The sequence below is a fragment of the Callithrix jacchus genome, chromosome 17 (assembly GCF_049354715.1).
Source record: "Callithrix jacchus isolate 240 chromosome 17, calJac240_pri, whole genome shotgun sequence".
NCBI lineage: Eukaryota > Metazoa > Chordata > Mammalia > Primates > Cebidae > Callithrix > Callithrix jacchus.
The window spans coordinates 55028731-55047727 of NC_133518.1; the positions used below are offsets into that span (position 1 = coordinate 55028731).

Consider the following 18997-nt stretch of genomic DNA (forward strand, 5'->3'; position numbering starts at 1 on the left):
AAATACGGATGCAACCCAGAGGCCACCCAGTTTAGAGCTCTCCCACTGTGTACAAGAGCCCAGCCTGGGCTTTCCTGGCCACTTGTTAAGGCTCACTGCCTTCCTGAATGTAGTGTGTGACCAACTGAGCTCACTCTCCATTCCATGTGCAAAGCAGGTGTGATCATTTACAATTGGCTCCTTTTAGTGATTATGAAATTTCTGCTTTTCTAGCCCACTGGTTCTTGGCCTTGGCTACACATTAGAATCGCCAGGGACACTTAAAAAAAAAAATCCTGATGCCCAAGCTGTGCCCAAATCAATTAAGTCAGACTCTCTGGGGCATCAAATTTTTAAAGTACCCCAACCGATTACAAATGTGCTACCAGGTTTGAAAACCAGTGGTTCCCAAACTTCAGCTGCATTGGAATCAGCTAGCAGGCTTGTTAAAACACAGGTTGCTGGGCCCTATCCCTAGATTCAGTAAGAGGGAGGGAAAGGTGTCCAAAACTTTGCACTTCTCATATTTACTCCAAGAAAACTGTCAAATGCTTGCTGTGGTTTGGATATAGTTTGTCCACACCAAACTCATATTGAAACTTGGTCCCCGATGTAATGGTGTTGAGACTTTTAAGAGTACTTGGGTAAAAAGGGATCTGCCCTTGAAGAAATTAATGACATCTGGTGGGAGTGAGTTCTCTCTCCCCACTGACTGGATTAGTTACCAAGAGAGGGGCTGCTGTAAAATGATGCTGACTTTCCTGTATGGTACCTTTGCACATGCCTACTTCCCGCTGTACTTCTCCATCAAGTTACAGTACAGCACGAGACCCTCACCAGAGTCATAACATGAACTCCTCGAGCTCCAGAATCATGAGCCAAACTAACTTTTATTCTTGATAAATTATCCAGTGTCAGGTACTGTTACAGCGACAGAACATGGACTAAGAGATAGCTCAAAACAATGTTAAATTCCTTTTAGAGTTAGAATAGTTAACTATTTTTTGCACATGACAGGCATTAGCTGTCATGTTTTATAGGTAGTAGCTCATTTAATCATTTTCACAAGGCTCTTTCTTTCTCATCCTTCAGGTCTTAGAAAAAGTGCCAGAACTCATGCTCTTAAAAAGTCACCTGACCCAGCAACTCTCTCCCACATCACCTGGTTTATGTCCTTGGGGGCTCTAACTCATCTATAATCTTGCTTCTGTCTCTTCTAGTTCCATGTTAAGTTCCCAAATGGCAGAAACCCAATCTTTTTCACCTAGTACCTAGCATGTGACAGGTACTTCTTTGCCTAGTGCATAGCACATGACAGCTACTTTTCTAATTGCAGAATGAATGGTTTCACCCCGTGTAAGAGGTGCTATGGTCTACATTTCACAAACCAGAACATAATTATTAAGTAACTCCTCTGAGATCACAGTGGAGGAACTTAATTGTCTTCTGACCAGACCTGGGCTCTCAAACCATTCTAAGAATTGATCATCAGCCTTAAATATCAGTCTTCTTTCCTGGTAATAAGCTGAGTTACTCATCTAAGAATGTCAACTTTCTTTGCCTTACTAACACTTGACTCAGCTATTTTTTTTTCCAAATAACAATAAAAATTCAGAGCCCAGACTGTAAAAAGTGGCAATTTCCATATTAAAAACTACTGTCCATACCAAAAAGTCTTTTAACAATGCCCCAAAGCAGCTAAGATTTCTACCTCATATAAAATCATAAACATTTTAATTCAAAATGTTGACATTTAGAAGAAAAATTACATGAAAGCAAATTGATTTGAAATGCAATTTATTCTGGCAATAAATTAATAAGTGTAGTTATAAAATAAGTTGGGTGCTTTTTCCAAGAAAAATGTTTCTGAATGTGCACACTAGAATATATGCAGAATCCTTTAAACAATCGACTTCATAATTATTAAACTCACAAGTGTGGTAACAACAAGTTATGAAAGAATGGACTTTATTTGTAATTCATGATTTAGTTTGAGTTTACAAAAGTTTTAATTGCCATTTCAGTTCCTATAAGCTACCAAGCCTGAAATTCGAGAACTGATAGCTGAGAAATGAAATCACCTGATCGAATCTCTTAATTGTACAGCTGAAGAATCCAAGGGACTTGCCAAAGATTACAAAGTTAAAAAGAGACACAGCCTGAATTACAAATCAGTTTTTATAGGTGCTCCAGAAATGTCTTGGGCTAAATAAGGCACATGTATCACACAAAACTGTAGTCATATCTCAGAGCCCAGTTTTACTTTCCTTTCTCTTTATTTTTTAGAGATGGGGTCTTGGCCCGTCACATGGGCTGGAATACAGTGGTGTGATCACAGCTCACCACAACCTCAAACTCCTGGACTCAAGCAATTTGCTCATGGCTCCGCACCCTGCTAATTAAGAGAATTTTTTAGAGACAAGGTCTCTCTGTGTTGCCAAGGCTAGTTTTAAACTCCTGGCCTCACATGATCCTCCTGTCTCAGCTTCCTGAGTAGCTGGGAAAACAAGCAGAAGCCACTGCGCCTGGCTCTGGGTTTACTTTCTGCTTAACACAGGATTCAATCTTGACGTGTTCTTTCATAGCTCATAAACTTAGTGACTCAATTGCTTTAGAAATAAAGCAACAAATAATTTTATTTAGAAATAAAATCATTCCCATTATTGCAGCATTATTACCAGTCACTGATTGCTAATGCTATTTATGCTGCTTTTCTCCTGGGATGTCTGAACCTGCCAACTCTTCTTCCTGTTCTTCGCAAACCTACATCAGGGGTGTCTGTTGGTGTCTGAAGTTCATCAGGATCAGAAAGAGCTAACATGTAGGCAATATGTAGAAAACCATCAGCATGAGCATGGGACAGTTCATTTCACTTTGCAGCTGATCCCACGATAGCGAGTACCCTGCTCTGTTCATCTGAGCAGTCACTTTGCTTTTGCAAAGCAGTTAAGGATGACTTCTGGGATGTCAGTGTCCCAAACAGCAATGAGAATTCTCATCACATCCAGAATATGCCACATAATATACCAAGCACCTTCAGCATACAATTTTTGGTAATTTATTGTCTCAGCCTAGTGGCGGCACAGAGTCATGCTGCTGGCAGGTCAAAAAGGCTACTCGTTTTAATATAAACCTCCAATGAATGTGCGCAGTACATTTACCAATTAGCAACAGAACATTTATATTCTAGCAAGCTATTTTTCTAATTGCAGGAGCCATTCCTAAAACCTGACAGACATCAGTGCATTATATTTTTTTATTTATACACAGTAAAGTTGTGTATATAAAGGGAATTTTCAAATTTCCAATGTGAATGATTCTAATCTCTTGTTATTCTTAGTACAAGATTGAGCGCCTATCTTCTATATTTCTTTTTCTCCCAGGCAACATTTCTCTGCAGGAGTGAGTGTCTGGTTTGGCTGCATGTTACAGAGGCTTATTAAATGTGCACTCATGGGCATATTTATTCACAACAGGCCCCTCACTTTCAAGCACATTCCCTGCTATAGATGCTTTCCCTTGCAGCAGTGAAAGGACACTGTGATATGCCAAAAGCACAGCTACTGGCCATGAAGACTTGACATTAACCCGGATCTGGAATGCAATTTCATTAGCCTTATCAAAAAACACACAAAAACCCAGATGAAGAAATATCACTTGCTCTGATTGGGCAAAGTCATTCAAACATTTCATTTACTACATTGGTATGATTTGCTCCTCTCATTCTGTCACCAATTTTACTTCTTTTGGATGTTTTTCATCTTGTCCTGACTTCCAAGGAATATGTAGAATACAAGAAAATTCCCTATTCTTTCATCACTTCCCTGTGGACTTCCTTTCTTGTTCACCAACTTTTAGGTCTGGTGAAATCATGACCCCACTGTATCTTCTCTTTAATACTACAACCTAACTGTGTGCATGAAGCATTACAGAAATGACACGCTGAACAGAACATGGCCATTCTAATGGGAAAACCGAGGAGACTCGTTTGGTATAGAAACTGGAAGTGTGGTATAGAAACTGGAAGTGTGGTATAGAAACTGGAAGTGTGGTACTAATGAAGCAATTAATTTTAAATTTAGAACAGCAGAGCTGATGTCAAATTTCAAAGGAAGGGCTAATTTTAATCATCTTAATAACCAACTCAAAAATACAATTTTATTTATTAAGGAATCCTAATGACTGCGGTTGATGATGCTATTATCAGTTATTGAAGTAATCTGGTTTAAGATATGAAAATGATGAAACTGAGGGAAAGAAAGCACTGTTTTGAAATTACCTTCTTTTAAATTTAGATGGATAATTAGGAATGCTTCCAATTTAAGGTTCTAAGCACAAAACCCAGATATGTCATGTTACAGACTTGCTTCCTGAAGATGAAATCAGCAGACGATGGCAAGAATCCACACACTTACAGAACAGCAAATCACAAATGGTGGTCTCCATGAAGCCAGTAGCTTTGTATTTGATATTTCTATCTAGGCTCATTCCCAATTGTTCAGGATTTGGATTCCTGAAGGCTTCTTCAGCATTTAACTAATTCTTTGTTGGCTGAAGGGGCTGGGACTGTTTCTCCACACACAAACTGATCCTAAGACAGAGAAATGACATTAACCAATGAATTTCCATGTCACAAATGCATTAATATTAAACCTTCATTTTGTTACAGAATGATTCCAGCTCTGTTAATTTTGTTTTTCCATTGCTATTATCATTTCATCCTTGTTCAAAGAGCCAATGATAGCACCAGAATCTGAATCTTAAACATGTATCATTTTGGTTCTGAATTCATTATTTAATATAAAGCACCTTATAAACATGCCCATCTTCAGTACAGAGCAACCACTTCTCAGAAATCACATAAAGACACGTCACATCGTTTAATTTCGGTATTAATTATTACTCACACTACAACTTCTCCACTTTAATAACTGGTCATACAAATACCAGTCCTCTTCAAAGTAACTACTTCTTCCAACTAAAAGGGACAGGTCTTTATGTGTTTCTCAACACAGATAATCTGCAATGTTAGCTACTTTGTAAATGAAGTTCAATCTCTGATCATTTATCCTGATTTATCTCAGCTACCACAAGAAATCTCTGCCACTGAGGTTACCCTCCACCTCCAGCAATCTGATTCCTGAAAGATCAGTCCCAACTCTGTCCCTACTGGTCTGCTGCTCAATATCTGGAACTCCTTCACTGTACTCTGTGGAATTCATGATCCATTGTGGGCACAATGCTCCATGTTCTCAACCTCTTCCTCAAAATGTCATTTTACCCCCAAGAGCACTGGTAGTATCTGGAAACAGTCTGAATTGAAACAACAGAGGATTGCTATTGGCATCTAATAGGTAGAGGCCACGGATCCTGCTAGACATCCTACAGTGTGGGATAACCCTGCACAACAAAGAATTATCAGGCCTAAAATGTCAATAGTGCTGAAGTCAAGATTAAGTCATATTCTTTTTTTGTCCAACATGGAGTCTTCCTCTGTTGCCCTGGCTGGAGTGCAGTGGCGCAATCTTGGCTCACCACAATCTCTGCCTCCCAGGTTCAAGCGATTCTCCCTCCTCAGACTCCTGAGTAGCTGGGACTACAGGTGTGTGCCACCATGCCTGGCTAAAGCTAATGGTTAATTCTTTTTCTTTTTTGAGGTGGGGGTCTCACTATGTTGCCCAGACTACTGGGCTCAAGTGATCCTCCTGCCTCAGGCTCCCAAAGTCCTGGGATCACAGGCATGAGCCACCACACTCAGCCAAAGCTAATGGTTAATTCTTGATTTCTATCAATGGATGTGACAAGGATCACCACTTCCTCGACCCCTTCTCATCTGGTTTCCAGGATTTGACACTGCTGACTTTCCTCTTTCTCGGTGGTTGCTCCTTTACTGTCAGCTTTGGTGATTCCTCACTTCCCTCCCTGACCTTTTAATATTGGAGCACCTTCAGGCTCAATCCTGTATTTTATCCATCTCTACTTTTACAGACCTGGAGATCTCATCCAATCTCATGGCTCTAAATGCTATCTATTACGTAAGATAACTCCCAAATTGACACTGCTAGCCAATTTTTCTCCATGAACTCCAGGCATGCATATCCAATTGGATGACAGACTTCTCAAACTTAGTATGTATAACGCCAACCCCTATACCTACAGTTACATTCCCTCAATGGACAGTAACTGCATCCCCCTAGTCATTAAGGTCACATATGAAATCACCCTTGAGTCACTCCCTCACACCCTATATCCAATCAGTCATTCAAAGTATATCTAGAATCTAAGTACTTCTCATTATCTCCATGGCTGTAACCAGGTCCACGCGACCCATCTCCTTCTTTTATTAGTGTAATAGCCTCCTAACTGGTTTTCCTGTTTCTATTTTTGCTCTCTATAGTATTCTCTGAACACAACAGCCAGAATCATTTTTTAAACAAACTTAAGTTGGATCATAGCACCCCTATGTTTGAAAACTCTCCAGTGGTTCCCTGTATCATTCACAACAAACACCAAATCCTTAAAGTGATCCACGAATTTATCTTGGACTACTCTCATCCTGCTCTGCTCTGATCACATTGGCCTCCTTTTTGTTCCTTGATAAAATTGGGCATGTTCCTGTCTTAGGTCCCCTTCACTGAACAATCCTTTGCTGTATCCTCATATGTACATGGCTCACTCCCTCACTTCCTTGAAATCTTTACTTAATAAGGCCTTTCTCAGTGAGGCCTGCCATGATCACCCCTGTCAAACTCCAATTTTCTCCCAGACCAGCATTCCTGATCTTCCTTACCCTGTTTGCTTTCTGTTGCAGAGCATATTTTAATACAAGAATGAATCATTATATTTCTAAATTATAGTCTAAATTTCAGCCTGCTTCTCTCATGAGGCTCTGTGCCTCATCCCCACTTTCCCTGTATTCATTTTAGAGTTCATTCTTGAGAGTGTTAAGCTCCTTATCTAAGATTCCATTCAACGTACTGAACAAAACTTTGAGTAAGAGTGGGAAGTAATAACATTTTTTTCTATTGTCAATATCCTTGGCTGAAAGACAACAGGGCAACTAAAGACTAAAATGAAATTATAAAGCTGCACCTAGGAATTATATCTTAAGATAATGCAGAATTCCTTGTGTAAGCAGGCATGAAATATACAATTGTTCCCTTCTAAGTAAGCAGGCATGAAATACCATATGTAAACAATTTTAATTACATATTAAATAGAAGAGAAATATAAAGTTTGTCCAGTAAAATAATCTACATAATTACTTCTCTCTCTTTTTTTTTTTACTTAGATAACTGGTAAAGGATTTTGTTTATTTTTAATTTTATCTTCTCTTTAATAAGTAATAATTTTCACTAAAGCTAGATTTAGCGCCAAAGCTAAAATAAATTATGTAATCTGAAATTTAATCATTTTAATTTACTATTTAGCTGTTTATCAATGGTGTTTAAAACCTTCCTGAAAAAAATACCGCACTTTACCTCGCACACTCAAACATTCTCTTGCACTCATCACTGACAGGCTGATCTAAGTCCTTGCCACTGCCTTACAACCCCCTTCCCCCATTTTAAAATTGTATCCTTACTTTGTCATAAATCACTTTTATAATGAGAGAGCAGCTAGGACACGTTGCCACGTCTTCCCCATTCTCCAAATCTTCCTACAACGAAATCAAACACCATGTGGTCAGCACAATCTCTTTGCCATCTCCTCCCGCAAACCTATCCCACCCCTAGGTGCGAGTCTCTTAGTGGCTTGCCTTCCCTCCACGGTGGGTGAGAACCCCAGGGCCTTCGGTGAGAAATGCCAACTTGATTCTCCTATAGAAGCGTCGCTTAGGGGAAACATCTAGGCATGTTAGGCGAGCTTCGGTCGCCCCAAAGCCCTGGGAAACAAAAAACGAGTCCCCTCCTCTACAGAGATATTCCAGGCTGGGTCTCTAAGGCGGGGACCGGGCAGGGAGACAGAGGCTCCTGCCGCCCTCTCCCTGGCCTAATCTAAGGCCAGAACTACCTGCCTACAGAGAGAGTTCAGGGTATTAGCTGGGGTGGGTGTAAGTGGGAGGAGGAAGATTCAGCAACTGGAAAGAGGGCGTGGGTGACCCAGAGTTTCAAAGACGACCCAATCACGCAAGAATAAGGCGGAGCGAAACTGCGCTTGCTTCGGTGAAACGCCGGGCGAAGCCCTGAAGTTACCTTGGTGATAGAGAAGTTATCTCCACATGGGCAGGGATAGAAATATGTCTCCGAGTCCTCGTCATATTGGAAGTCCTCGATTTCCACCTCATCGTGAAACACTGCCATGGTCAGCGGGGATCGGCAAGTCCAAGATCAGTTTCGAAGGTCTAACTTCGCCCGAGCCGGCCCGGGCTAGGCATCACCACATCGCGCCGGGCTTGAACCAGCGCTTCCGGCGCATAGGCAATGACGCAATTCCGGCCTGCGCGGCAAAATGGGTAAGCGGTAGCGGTCACCATGGAGATGGCTGAGCTAGGGGCGGAGACACTGGGAAGACGGCAAGTCTTGCTCAAGCGTGGTCTCGCACCTCTCCTTCTATTGGACGGCAGCGACCAATAGACTGTGGGGCTGGCTCGCGCTGCTTCGTCACATCTAGGACCGCGGAGTATCCCAGGCGCCAGTAGCTGAGTTTGGCCGTGTCTGCGAGCTAGGTTCCCGGGGGTGGGGTAAGTTTCCCTGTTTCTTTTCGCCTAGTTTAGGCCTTAAATAGCGGACTGAAGGCTGCAGCAGGTGCTAGGTAGCCTCCTCCCGGTAGCTCTCTGGAAAGGCGGAGTGGGGAGGCGAGAGCAACTTAGCCTCCTCGACCTCCCTTCCTGGAGACGAACAGTTCCCGTAGAATTTCGCTTCACCGAGTGACCTTGAGCCCAGGGCGAATTTCGCTTCACCGAGTGACCTTGAGCCCAGGGCGACGGTCAGCTTGTTCCTGGCTGCAGGTACATTTCGTTTCTTTCTCTCCCCAGACATATTAAAATAACCTAAATTGCGTTGCTGAAAGGACCAAGCCCTGGAAGGCAGGGATTGAGGTCTAGTCTTCTGTTTGTCAGGTGTATGACATTATTAACTACGATGATTTGTAGTAATAGTAATAACCTTTTTCTATTGGGAAGTTATGTGCCAGGTATTGCACTAAGTGGAACTGTCAACTCAAGGAGTTTACATGTTATTCCATTTTACTAATCTTTAAATTGAGGTACAGAGAGTTGGGCATCTTGACCAAAATCATACACCTAGGAAATAAGAGCTTATCTGTCTCCAAAGCCCAGGAACAAATTACTTATGTGAGTACCAGTTTTTTCTTTGTGAAAGAAATGGTATCAGTGGGCAGGTTTATTAGTATGTATGCCTTGAAACGAAATGCAGATGAAAGGCATTTTGTCTTGAAAGCAGTGCTAGTGCTTGTTTTGGTAAAACCGATTCCATTGGGTCTTAATTAGTTGGTATTTTAATATAGAGAAGGAATGCATTGTAGTGGGGAAAAAAAAGCACTTTTGAGAGAAGATCTGGGATTCTGAATCTTGAGTTGCTGACTAGCCCTAGCAACTGGATATTTACCTTCTGTGGGCCTTATTTCCTCTTCTAAGAAACGGTTGGAGGAGAGATGATTATAAGATCCTTTGTAGATGTAATGTCCCACTTTTGCATGGAAATTACGAGTTTTACTTGGTTCAGCAATTATATGCCATATTTAGTTTACATTTACATAACACATATACAAACTGTATCCCTGTGCTTATATTTACACACTCATGTTGGCATGAAGTTACCAATTTTATGCACATTTAGCCGTTTTAAAGCTTGAAAACTTAAAGGCAGAGGAGTTTTTGGGAGAAAATCCATAAGTTACATTACAGGACTTTATGGAGGATTATTTCAAAGAACTCACAAACACTTGATTTTCTGTAATTATAGATTTACCCAGCAGTTAGGAAACTTGTTAAGCTTGTCAGGGATTGACTGTGATTGTTCTGGTCTGTCTGGGTAAAGGAGAAATCCCAAGCCCGCACAGCTCAGTGGCTGCTCCTTGCATCACTGTTGATGTAAATACTTCCCACATAGCCTCTTGGAGACAGAAAAAAAAAAAGGAGATTCTCTGTGTCTGTTCTGTAGTCCTGATGATCATTTTGAGGTTGGGAGCCATCTTTACTTCTTTAGTACTTCTAAGTACTTGAAAATTAAATATGAGCCATTTTCCTATGTGGAGAAATGGGGGTAGTCATATTTGGCTTATGGGACGTATAAATTGGTAGATCTCTTAGAAAGCAGTTCGCATCTATCAAAAACAATTTGCTGAGGAATTTTAAAATTTGAAGTTAGTAGTCCTAAAAGTTACAGGGGTTGTTGGGTAGATTTTCTTTGTAATGTTCCAACTTTTCTTTGAATACATGTTAGCTAAAATGGAAAAAACAAATAATAGTTGACACTGTGTTGGTCATACACTATGACCAAATCCTTATGTGCATTGTGTCTTTAAAAAAAACCCAATGAGGTGTTAAGTATCATTACCCCCATCTTTAACACTGAAAAGCATGAGGCTTAGGGCCTGAGGAACTTGCCTAAGCCAAAGCGGTAAATGGCAATAAGCTGTGATGAGAACTCAAATCTGTCTGACCCTAAAATCTAGGCTTTTAATTAACAATGGTGTCATTGGTGATGTGATGGCACTTAAAGCAGAGCTCGATTTAAAAGGCAGCACTGTAGCTCTGCAGACTGCTGAGATCTCCCACTAAGCAGTGCTCATTCCCATGAGAACTAGGTTTGGGGAGGGGGATCTCCATGGCTTTCCATGTTTTCATCCTGGCATCCATTGGCTGTCTCCATTGTCTGGCCAGAGATGGCTGCTCTTAATGTTCTGCCCAATTTGAGCTTGTACTGTGCTAAAGAAAGTAAAACCATAGCCAAGCATGCAGTATAGTTTATTTTCCTTCACCTAGCACTTTTAAAGAACACATTACAATGACTACTAAACTTTATATTTATTCCTAAAAGGATGGAAACATTTTGTAGTGACACACTTTTGGACTCAGAGTGTGACACAAGCAGATTTACTAGTTGCAAGAGTAATTTGAGATCACAAGTTTATTTTATCATAAATATTAACTGACACTGCTTATCCAGAGAACAATGGTGCCTAGGATTCTTAGCATAAGTTCAGGTTTAGAAGTAGGTAAGACTTGTATGATGGAAACCATATTTGATGAGTGCTGTTGTATATCAGGCCAGAGGGAGTTGTTCGCTGGCAATACCAAACCTCCACCTCAGTAGGTGGTTTGACAAGGAGGAGAAGGGGTTAATGTATTACGATTGATTTTTAGTAACGCTCTTGTTTGCCAGGTACTTTGGTATTTTATTTATTCCTCTTAATAATCTAGTGAGGTGGTGTGGGTAATGTTAAAATGGCAAGAGGAGACTTGCTGAAGATGAGAAAGCAGGAAGGAGTCACACCTAAGCCCAGTTCTGCTGATTTCCAGTCAAATACTCTGCGTCTATTACCCGTTTACCACTAAGGTTTCTTTGCCCAGCGGAGCACGAGGAGCTCTTTTGCTTCCTCATTGAAGATTCTAAACTTCAGATGCCATGATTGTTCTTTGAACTTACTTAATTTCAGTGCATTTATGCTTGTTGAGACATGCTTGGCTTTTCTCTTTTTGTCATTGTCCTCTCACACCCTGTTAAATGTATCAGCAAGTTTTGGGGCTCTAATTCCAAAAAAATGTCATGTTCATCTACTTCTGCCATCTCTGTAGCTGCTGTTACCTTATTATAACCTTAGACCAGAGGCTTTTAACTAGACTTCCTGCTTCCACTCCTGCCCCTTCCTATTATCTTTCCCACAGCAACTTGAGCAGTCCTTTAAAAATATAAATTAGACCTTGTCCTTCTCCTGATTGATTCACTCTTCAGTTGTTCCTGTTACCCTTAGGATAAACTTCCTGCCATTCCTGTAGACTGCTGGACTTCATCTCATTTCACTCTTACCAGCCTACTGCTCTCCAGTCACACTGGCCTTGGTTCCTCTGACATGCCAGGCTTATTTCTGTGTTGGGACCTTTGTTCTTGCTAATCCTTCTGCCTGAGTGGCCTCCTTTTACCATTTGCTTGGCGGCCTTTTCCTCAGCCAGATCTCAGCCAAGGTGTCATCACTGGAGAGCTGTCTTTCCTGATACTTCCCCCACCTACCCTATCACTCTGACTTCCTTTATCATACTCATCATAGTCTGCAGTTAGCTTGTTAATTATTTGTTTACTACTATCCGTCTCTGGAACTGTAATAAAAGCTTTATGATGGCAGGGGCCTTGCATCTGGTTCTTTATTGTATCTTCAAGTTCAAATAGTGCCTGGCACCCCTGTAATTGTTGAATGAACTGAGTATACCTGTTGAACTGAAACCAGTGTAATTCATCTTAAATCTTAAATTTAATCTGTTGCTTTCAGAAATTTGTTTTACTACGTATTTAAAGGGTGTGAGTTTAATTTAAAATTTATTATAATCTGCATTTCAGAAATAAAGTTAATTAAGAATTTTTGATAAGGGAAGGCTTGTGAGGATACAGACATTGATGGGATATTCTTCTTTATATGGTTTTAGAAATAACTTGATATATATTGATCTGCTGTGGTTGATTAAATACTTCCAGTATGAAACCACCGGACATATTTCAAAAAATTAGTAGGGTTTCAGTTTTTTATTTTTTATTTTATTTATTTATTATTATTATTTTTTTTGAGACAGAGTTTCGCTGTTGTTACCCAGGCTGGAGTGCAATGACGCGATCTCAGCTCACCGCAACCTCCGCCTCCTGGGTTCAGGCAATTCTTCTGCCTCAGCCTCTTGAGTAGCTGGGATTACAGGCACGCGCCATCATGCCCAGCTAATTTTTTTGTATTTTTAGTAGAGACGGGGTTTCACCATGTCGACCAGGATGGTCTCGATCTCTTGACCTGGTGATCCACCTGCCTCTGCCTCCCAAAGTACTGGGATTACAGGCTTGAGCCACCGTTTTTTATATTTTACTTAAAGGACTGGCATAAAGCTTTGGAAAGCACTTTGAACAGAATTTTATAAAAATGCCCATTATGTACCAGTAGGTGGCACTCTTGGTCATGGTTACTTTTACAAAATGTTAGAATTTTAAAGAGAATTGCTTTTAAAATTAATGTTTATTTTCCAGTTTAGTTGAGAAGGAGACATTCAGGCAGAATAATCATTAAACAATGTATCCTATTGTGAGGACAACTTATTTTAGCAATAGTTGCCTAAAACATTAAGCAGAACAGTATTTCCATATTTAACTATATAGTGGTTACATTTTATCAGGGAACTTGGCCTTAAATGACATGTAACTGTGTCATTCTGGCCTTCGGTCTGCTGTTTCCTGGGGTGGATATCCTAAGTAGCAGGAGTTAAAGACAGGCCAAGGAAGAAGAGCAAAAGAAGCTGTAAGATAAATAAGCAAAAAAGAAAAATGGAAGCCTGGGGGGGGGGAAGAATGGATGGAGAGGGGGTAATTGAGAGTGGGCTTGCTGTGAGGTGATGCCTACTGATTATTATAAGCCTTTCCTTTTGCAGCTAAGAGGTAATAGTGCTTTTGATCAGTTTCCCAAAATGTTGTTATATGTTGTTTGTGTCATTGCAGGAACTTTGTGAGAATTTTAATGCTTGGAAATACTGTGTTTCAACTGGTGTACATCCAAAAGTCTCAGTGTGATAGCAGGACCAAAACATTCTGTCAGTCAGCTGACCATATACTTAATGACTCCTAAAATCTCGTGGACTTCTGAAGTGAGTTTCAACTTCTTTCTTTCAGGGATTAAGGCACCATTTTGGGCTTAGCACATTTAATGGAGAAAAACGACATTTAGTGGTCTTGAATGAGGTTGAAAGGCCGTCTGCTTTTTTTGTTTACTAAAGAGCAAAATAGCAAGTAGCGTGTCTACAATGATGCCACAGTATACTATGACAAGAAGAAATATATCTTTTATCTAGAGACTAGTTATGAAGTAGCGAGGTTTTTAATATGATTTGGTTACAACTGAATACAGATGACTTATGTCACCACCAGATTTGTTTATTTGTATTTATTTTCTGTCTTCATCTATTAGAATTCAGGCTCTCTAAGAGGGTTTTTGTTTTCTCCATGCCTCTATCACCATTGCTTAGACCAGTGCCTGCCACATACTGGATATTTGTTGAATGAAGGACCAAATTCATGAATATGGAGTAGGAATGTAAACACTTAGCTTGAATATTTTCCTAACACCAACTTATTACAATTAATTTATGTACTGCCTCCCAAAAAGCTCAGAAAAAAGGTATTCACATGTATTTTCATTTATTCTCAAGGTAACTAAGATAGAAAAGGACAGATACAGCAATGTAACATGTTAAATGTGGCCATTTTAGGCAAATAAATGTTTAAAAATGGACATGGGAAAGTGATATAAAAAGAACCAAAAGGAAATATCATCTGACTCCTAATCAGTGCTTTTCTTGATAGGCTGGTAGTTTTTAGAATTTGAAATGTTGAAGAATGTGTGTGTACCTGTGCGTTTGGACTTGAAGTTCATGTACAAACAAATAACTACACAAATCCTAAGAGGACAGCTTAATTAGTTTTTACAAAAAGTGAAAATACCCATGCAGTCCGCACCCAGTTTAAGAAATAACATTGTCACTACCACCTCCCAAGGGAAACTGCTAACTAGATTTCTGACAGCATGGATTCATTGTGTTTGTTTTTATATTTTATATGATTAGAATCAAAGAATATCTGTTCTTTTGACTGGCTTCCTTCATTCAGTATGTTATCTGTGATACTCACCTCTGTTACTGCATGAAGTTGCAGTTTGTTTTCATTGCTGAATAGTATATCTTACTGTGCGAATGTATCACAATTAGTTTATCTCCTCTATAATGGCATTTGGACAGTTTCCAGTCTGGGCTGTTACGAATAGTATTATCTGTTTTGGTTTTTATTATCTGGGAACCTTAAGCTTCTTGTTTGGAAACCTTGGTAAATTTATACTTTACCTATACCTCTTATACTTTACCTATCAAGAAATATAAAAGATTTGTGTACTGCTCTTTAGGTAGAATACAATTATCAGAAAGTTATAAAATCTGCGCCCCTCTACTGTGATAACATAATATTAGTCATGTGAATTTGATCAGAGATTTTAGAAACCAACAGAGAGCATAAATATTTGATAGCACCAAAAATTACATACTTATGTACATAATTGTGGGGATACCTTGAATCAACTCCGAATAGTGGCAGAAACTGTATTGAGGTTAAGTTAGGCTCTTGGTTGCTTTGCTGGTAGCTTGACTCATAATAGCACCAACAGAAACCCAAACTCTTCTTCACTGACCCTCTAAAACAGTCTGATATTTCCCCACTGTTTTAAAAAACAGTTTTAAAGTTCAGTTTTATGTTTGCCCAGGAAGCACCATGGCCTGTGCTGCTGTTATGATTCCTGGGTTGCGGTGCTCTGTTGGAGCCGTCTGTACTCAGGGTGCTTCATTGAGATTGACATTCAGCGCTTTGCGCCACCTTACTCTAACCAGGTGAGTCATTAAGCCTTCTGTGCATTTGAAGTTGATTTTCAAAGACACCTGACCTGCTGATGGTCCCGAGAGGCGTATCAAACACCTGTCAAGGTAACACCTTGCTTGGCTTCCATGTGCATGCTGTCAGGTTGTTAAACTTTTTTTTTTTTTTTTTTTTTTTTGAAAGGGAGTCTTGCTCTGTCACTCAGGCTGGAGTGCAGTGGCACAATCTCAGCTCACTGCAACCTCCACTTCCTGGGTTCAAGTGATTCTCCTGTCTCAGCTTCCCGAGTAGCTGGGATTACAGGCATGTGCCACCACACCTGGCTAATTTTTATATTTGTAGTAGAGAGGAGATTTTGCCATATTGGCCAGGCTGGCCTCGTACTCCTGACCTCAGGTGATCTGCCTGCCTCAGCCTCCCAAAGTGCTGGGATTACAGGCCTGAGCCACCATGCCTGGCCAAAACTTTAGTTAGATGGACAAATACTCGCTGACCGTATTATAGGATCCATAATGTTATATTGTATTTAGGATAACCATGATATTTCAGGACAAACTAATTTTATGATTTTTATGAGGATAATACATAACAACCTAATTTTACTTTCTGTTACAGCATAATGAAATCCAAAAGGAAAACTGATCACATGGAGAGAACTGCAAGTGTCATTCGACGGGAGGTTTGTATCTGTGGGGTATGGGAAGTTTTTCCAGCTAGACAGTTTACTTGTGGTTGTGATTGGCTTATGGGTAAAGCATTACATGAGTGGTCCTTTTGAAGGACAGTTGGGAAGTTTGTTATTTTTCTATTTAGAAATTTTCTGAGCAGGACGTATGATATCTGATTTGAAAAGATGACAAATACTCAAATTTTTCCCTTTAAACTTGGAATGATGGATTAACTTGATGAAGGGAGTATAGCAACAATTGAGAGAACCATCCTCACAAGTGTGATGTTTAGGGTTATATTTTAGCACTAGAACTTCTTTTAGAGCCTTCGAATAGCCTATGAATAGCTTACCTTTTTCTTTTTCTGGCACATCACATCTCAAAGTCCTTGTTCTCATTCCTACCTTAGAACAACTTACTTCATCAAGTTATTTTATCAAGGGAGAAAGCACTAACATCTGAGAAAGGAAAGTGGACGAGCTCTTGTTACGCTTCTAATGTACAGATTTTTTCCCACCATATTCAGACTATAGAAAGCTAATCTACCACCTGAAGGGGTGTCAAGGGCTGAGACATAAAGGATCCTCACCCTTTACTTCAGTGAGTAACCCCATTTTTATTTAAAAACATAAATTGGATATTTGATTTTGCTTTTTTGAATGTTTATCACTTATTCAGATAAATTTAGCTTAGTGTTATACGCCTATTTAAGCTAACAATAAAAAGCTGTATTTTATATAAAGAAGGATTATATACTTCTACAAATATGGGCAGAAATTATATTGTCTCATTTAATTTTATCTATTAATAGAAGGATACACTTTAATGTAAAGGTATACTTTTCAGAAAATTACTTTGGGACTAAGGGTAATGTGTTTGTTGATTCAGCTTAAAGTTCATGTGCTTTTTTTTTTTTTGAGAAGTCTTTAAAATTAGTTCAGCAGCAGAGTAGATTTAGGAGCTTATGGGGAAGTACACTTTTCCCAGTGATAAATCTGAAAAGACTTTTTTTGTTTGTTCAAGTGACCAAAGATGCTGATTCTGTAAATGTGAGACTTAACTGTTAGGATTTTAAAAAAATGAAGGCCTTGTAAATTATGAAGATAAGTGGTTTATCTTACAGGCTCTTTCCTGTTATATTTTGAGGCTGGTGGAATTAGAGCAGAGGTTGAAGAACTTTGTCTAGAAGGCCAGATAGCAAATATTTTAGTTTTTTGGACTATGCTGTCTAAACGTCTGATCTCTGATTTTATAATGTGAGAAGAGCCATAGAAAGTATGTAAACAGATTTCATTTATCGAACACCCAGATTTGGCCTGCAGATAATAGTTTGCTAGTCTCTGAATTAGAATATTCATTTCAGAATTTTATTTTACAATACCAATTAATTTTAATAGCCTGCAGAAACTAAGTACAATATGAGCAAAAAGAATAATTAGGCATTTACAAAACAATTAGTATGTTATTTACTGTTTAGCCTCAACTGATATTTATTGAGCACCTCCTATTTTCCAGGACCCAGAAATTTGTTTGTTACCTTACAGAATTCTCAAAACTGTGCCGTGAGATAGGTAATAGTATTTTAAGACAGGTAAGATAGATAGATAGATATTAGTACTTTCTTCTTGTTTTTTGAGACAGGGTCTTGCTCTGTCACCCAGGCTCCTGGAGTGCAGTGGTGAAATCATGACTCACAGCAGCCTTTATCTCCCAAGTTTGAGTGATCCTCCTGCCTAAGCCTCCTCAGTAGCCCGGACTACAGGCACACCACTGTGCCCGGCTAATTTTTAATTTTTTGTAAAGATGATCTTACTGTATTGCCCAAGCTGGTCTTGAACTCCTGGCTTCAAGTGATCCTTCCTCCTTGGCCTCCCAAAGTGCTGGGATTACAGACATGAGCCACTGCACCTGGCCAGTAATTTCTTTTTAAAAGATGAGAAGATTAAGAATCAGACTAATAGGAACTTGCACAGCATCCCTCATAGGCATTAACCTACTTAATTATGTTGACTGCCAACTCTAAGGAAACATACCTATTTTTCACATTTGTATTGTTACCACAGAGTCTTTACTTTTACATTTTTCAAATTTGTGTGGATATAAACAGTATTTTTATTTATATCATCGTCATTTCTCTTTCCTGATGAAAGACTTTTATCTCCCTAAGGTTATCACTACTTGTCTATAATTTCTTGCTTATTAATTTTAATATACGTAAGTGGGAATGTGCAGTATTCAGTATTCAGTTATTCTGCAATTTAAAAATGAGGCAGGTGCATACTTTAAAAGTTATACCTATTAAAAAATAGATACTAATAGCGCGTCTCTTTCTGAGTATGCTCACATTTCCTTTTCTTGGGTACATGCTTTCCCTTTTCCAGTAAATTACCATACTTTTACTAAAAAAAAAAAAAGATATCAACTGTGGTTTCTAAAATACACTTAAATATATTTAGAATTAACCTCATTAAAGTTTTTGGTTTACAAAATAATTATATAAATACAGTATGTTAAAAAGCGTAAATGACTGCGTATCATGATGGTTGGTGACATATAAGTACTGATACACATATTCTTTCAAGTTTGAAGTACCTCACCTGAGAACTGGGCTAATGGGCAGTTCCTTAGTTTGGTTCAACTGGAATAAAATTATAAAAGGTGTATTTTCCTTTATGTTACAGATATATAACTATAGCCTAAAGGTCAGATAACACAGAATTCAGTAAATATTGCAATAGTTAATATCAAATTCTAGCCAACTTCTAGTATTATGAAAGTATA

General features: G+C 39.2%; 2 protein-coding genes across 14 annotated transcripts in view; one reads left to right on the forward strand and one right to left on the reverse strand.

Annotated features, from left to right (window-relative positions):
* Positions 1-1759: 1759 nt before the first annotated feature.
* DPH3 (diphthamide biosynthesis 3) lies at positions 1760-8381 on the reverse strand. The gene is made up of 3 exons (XM_002759638.6): positions 8175-8381; positions 7565-7639; positions 1760-4570 (listed from the first exon to the last, which is right to left on the reverse strand). Exons 1-3 carry the CDS (start codon positions 8280-8282, stop codon positions 4505-4507), a joined length of 249 nt encoding a protein of 82 aa, XP_002759684.1. The 5' UTR covers positions 8283-8381; the 3' UTR covers positions 1760-4504.
* Positions 8382-8581: 200 nt separating this feature from the next.
* The window catches only part of OXNAD1 (oxidoreductase NAD binding domain containing 1), a 73949-nt gene continuing 63533 nt past the window's right edge, over positions 8582-18997 (forward strand). For 10 of the 13 annotated variants that reach the window (XR_013528663.1, XR_001907905.4, XR_004735748.3 and 7 more), the window contains exons 1-4: positions 8582-8929; positions 13632-13777; positions 15439-15562; positions 16164-16227. Coding sequence is in view for 9 of the 13 variants with exons in the window: in XM_054246947.2 (XP_054102922.2) it covers positions 15447-15562; positions 16164-16227 (180 nt within the window). In the remaining 4 variants the exon portion in view is untranslated. The remainder of the gene's footprint in view (positions 8930-13631; positions 13778-15438; positions 15563-16163; positions 16228-18997) is intronic. The other 3 variants (XM_078354322.1, XM_078354321.1, XM_008983871.5) reach the window with 1 other exon arrangement.

Excerpts from the sequence above, each read along its gene's own strand:
- DPH3 (XM_002759638.6), bottom strand. The coding sequence starts at position 8,282 with ATGGCAGTGTTTCACGATGAGGTGGAAATCGAGGACTTCCAATATGAC. Across the intron at positions 7,640-8,174 it reads ATAACTTCTCTATCACCAAG|GAAGATTTGGAGAATGGGGA; the intron begins GTAACTTCAGGG and ends ATTTCGTTGTAG. Across the intron at positions 4,571-7,564 it reads TAAAAGTGATTTATGACAAA|GATCAGTTTGTGTGTGGAGA; the intron begins GTAAGGATACAA and ends TCTCTGTCTTAG.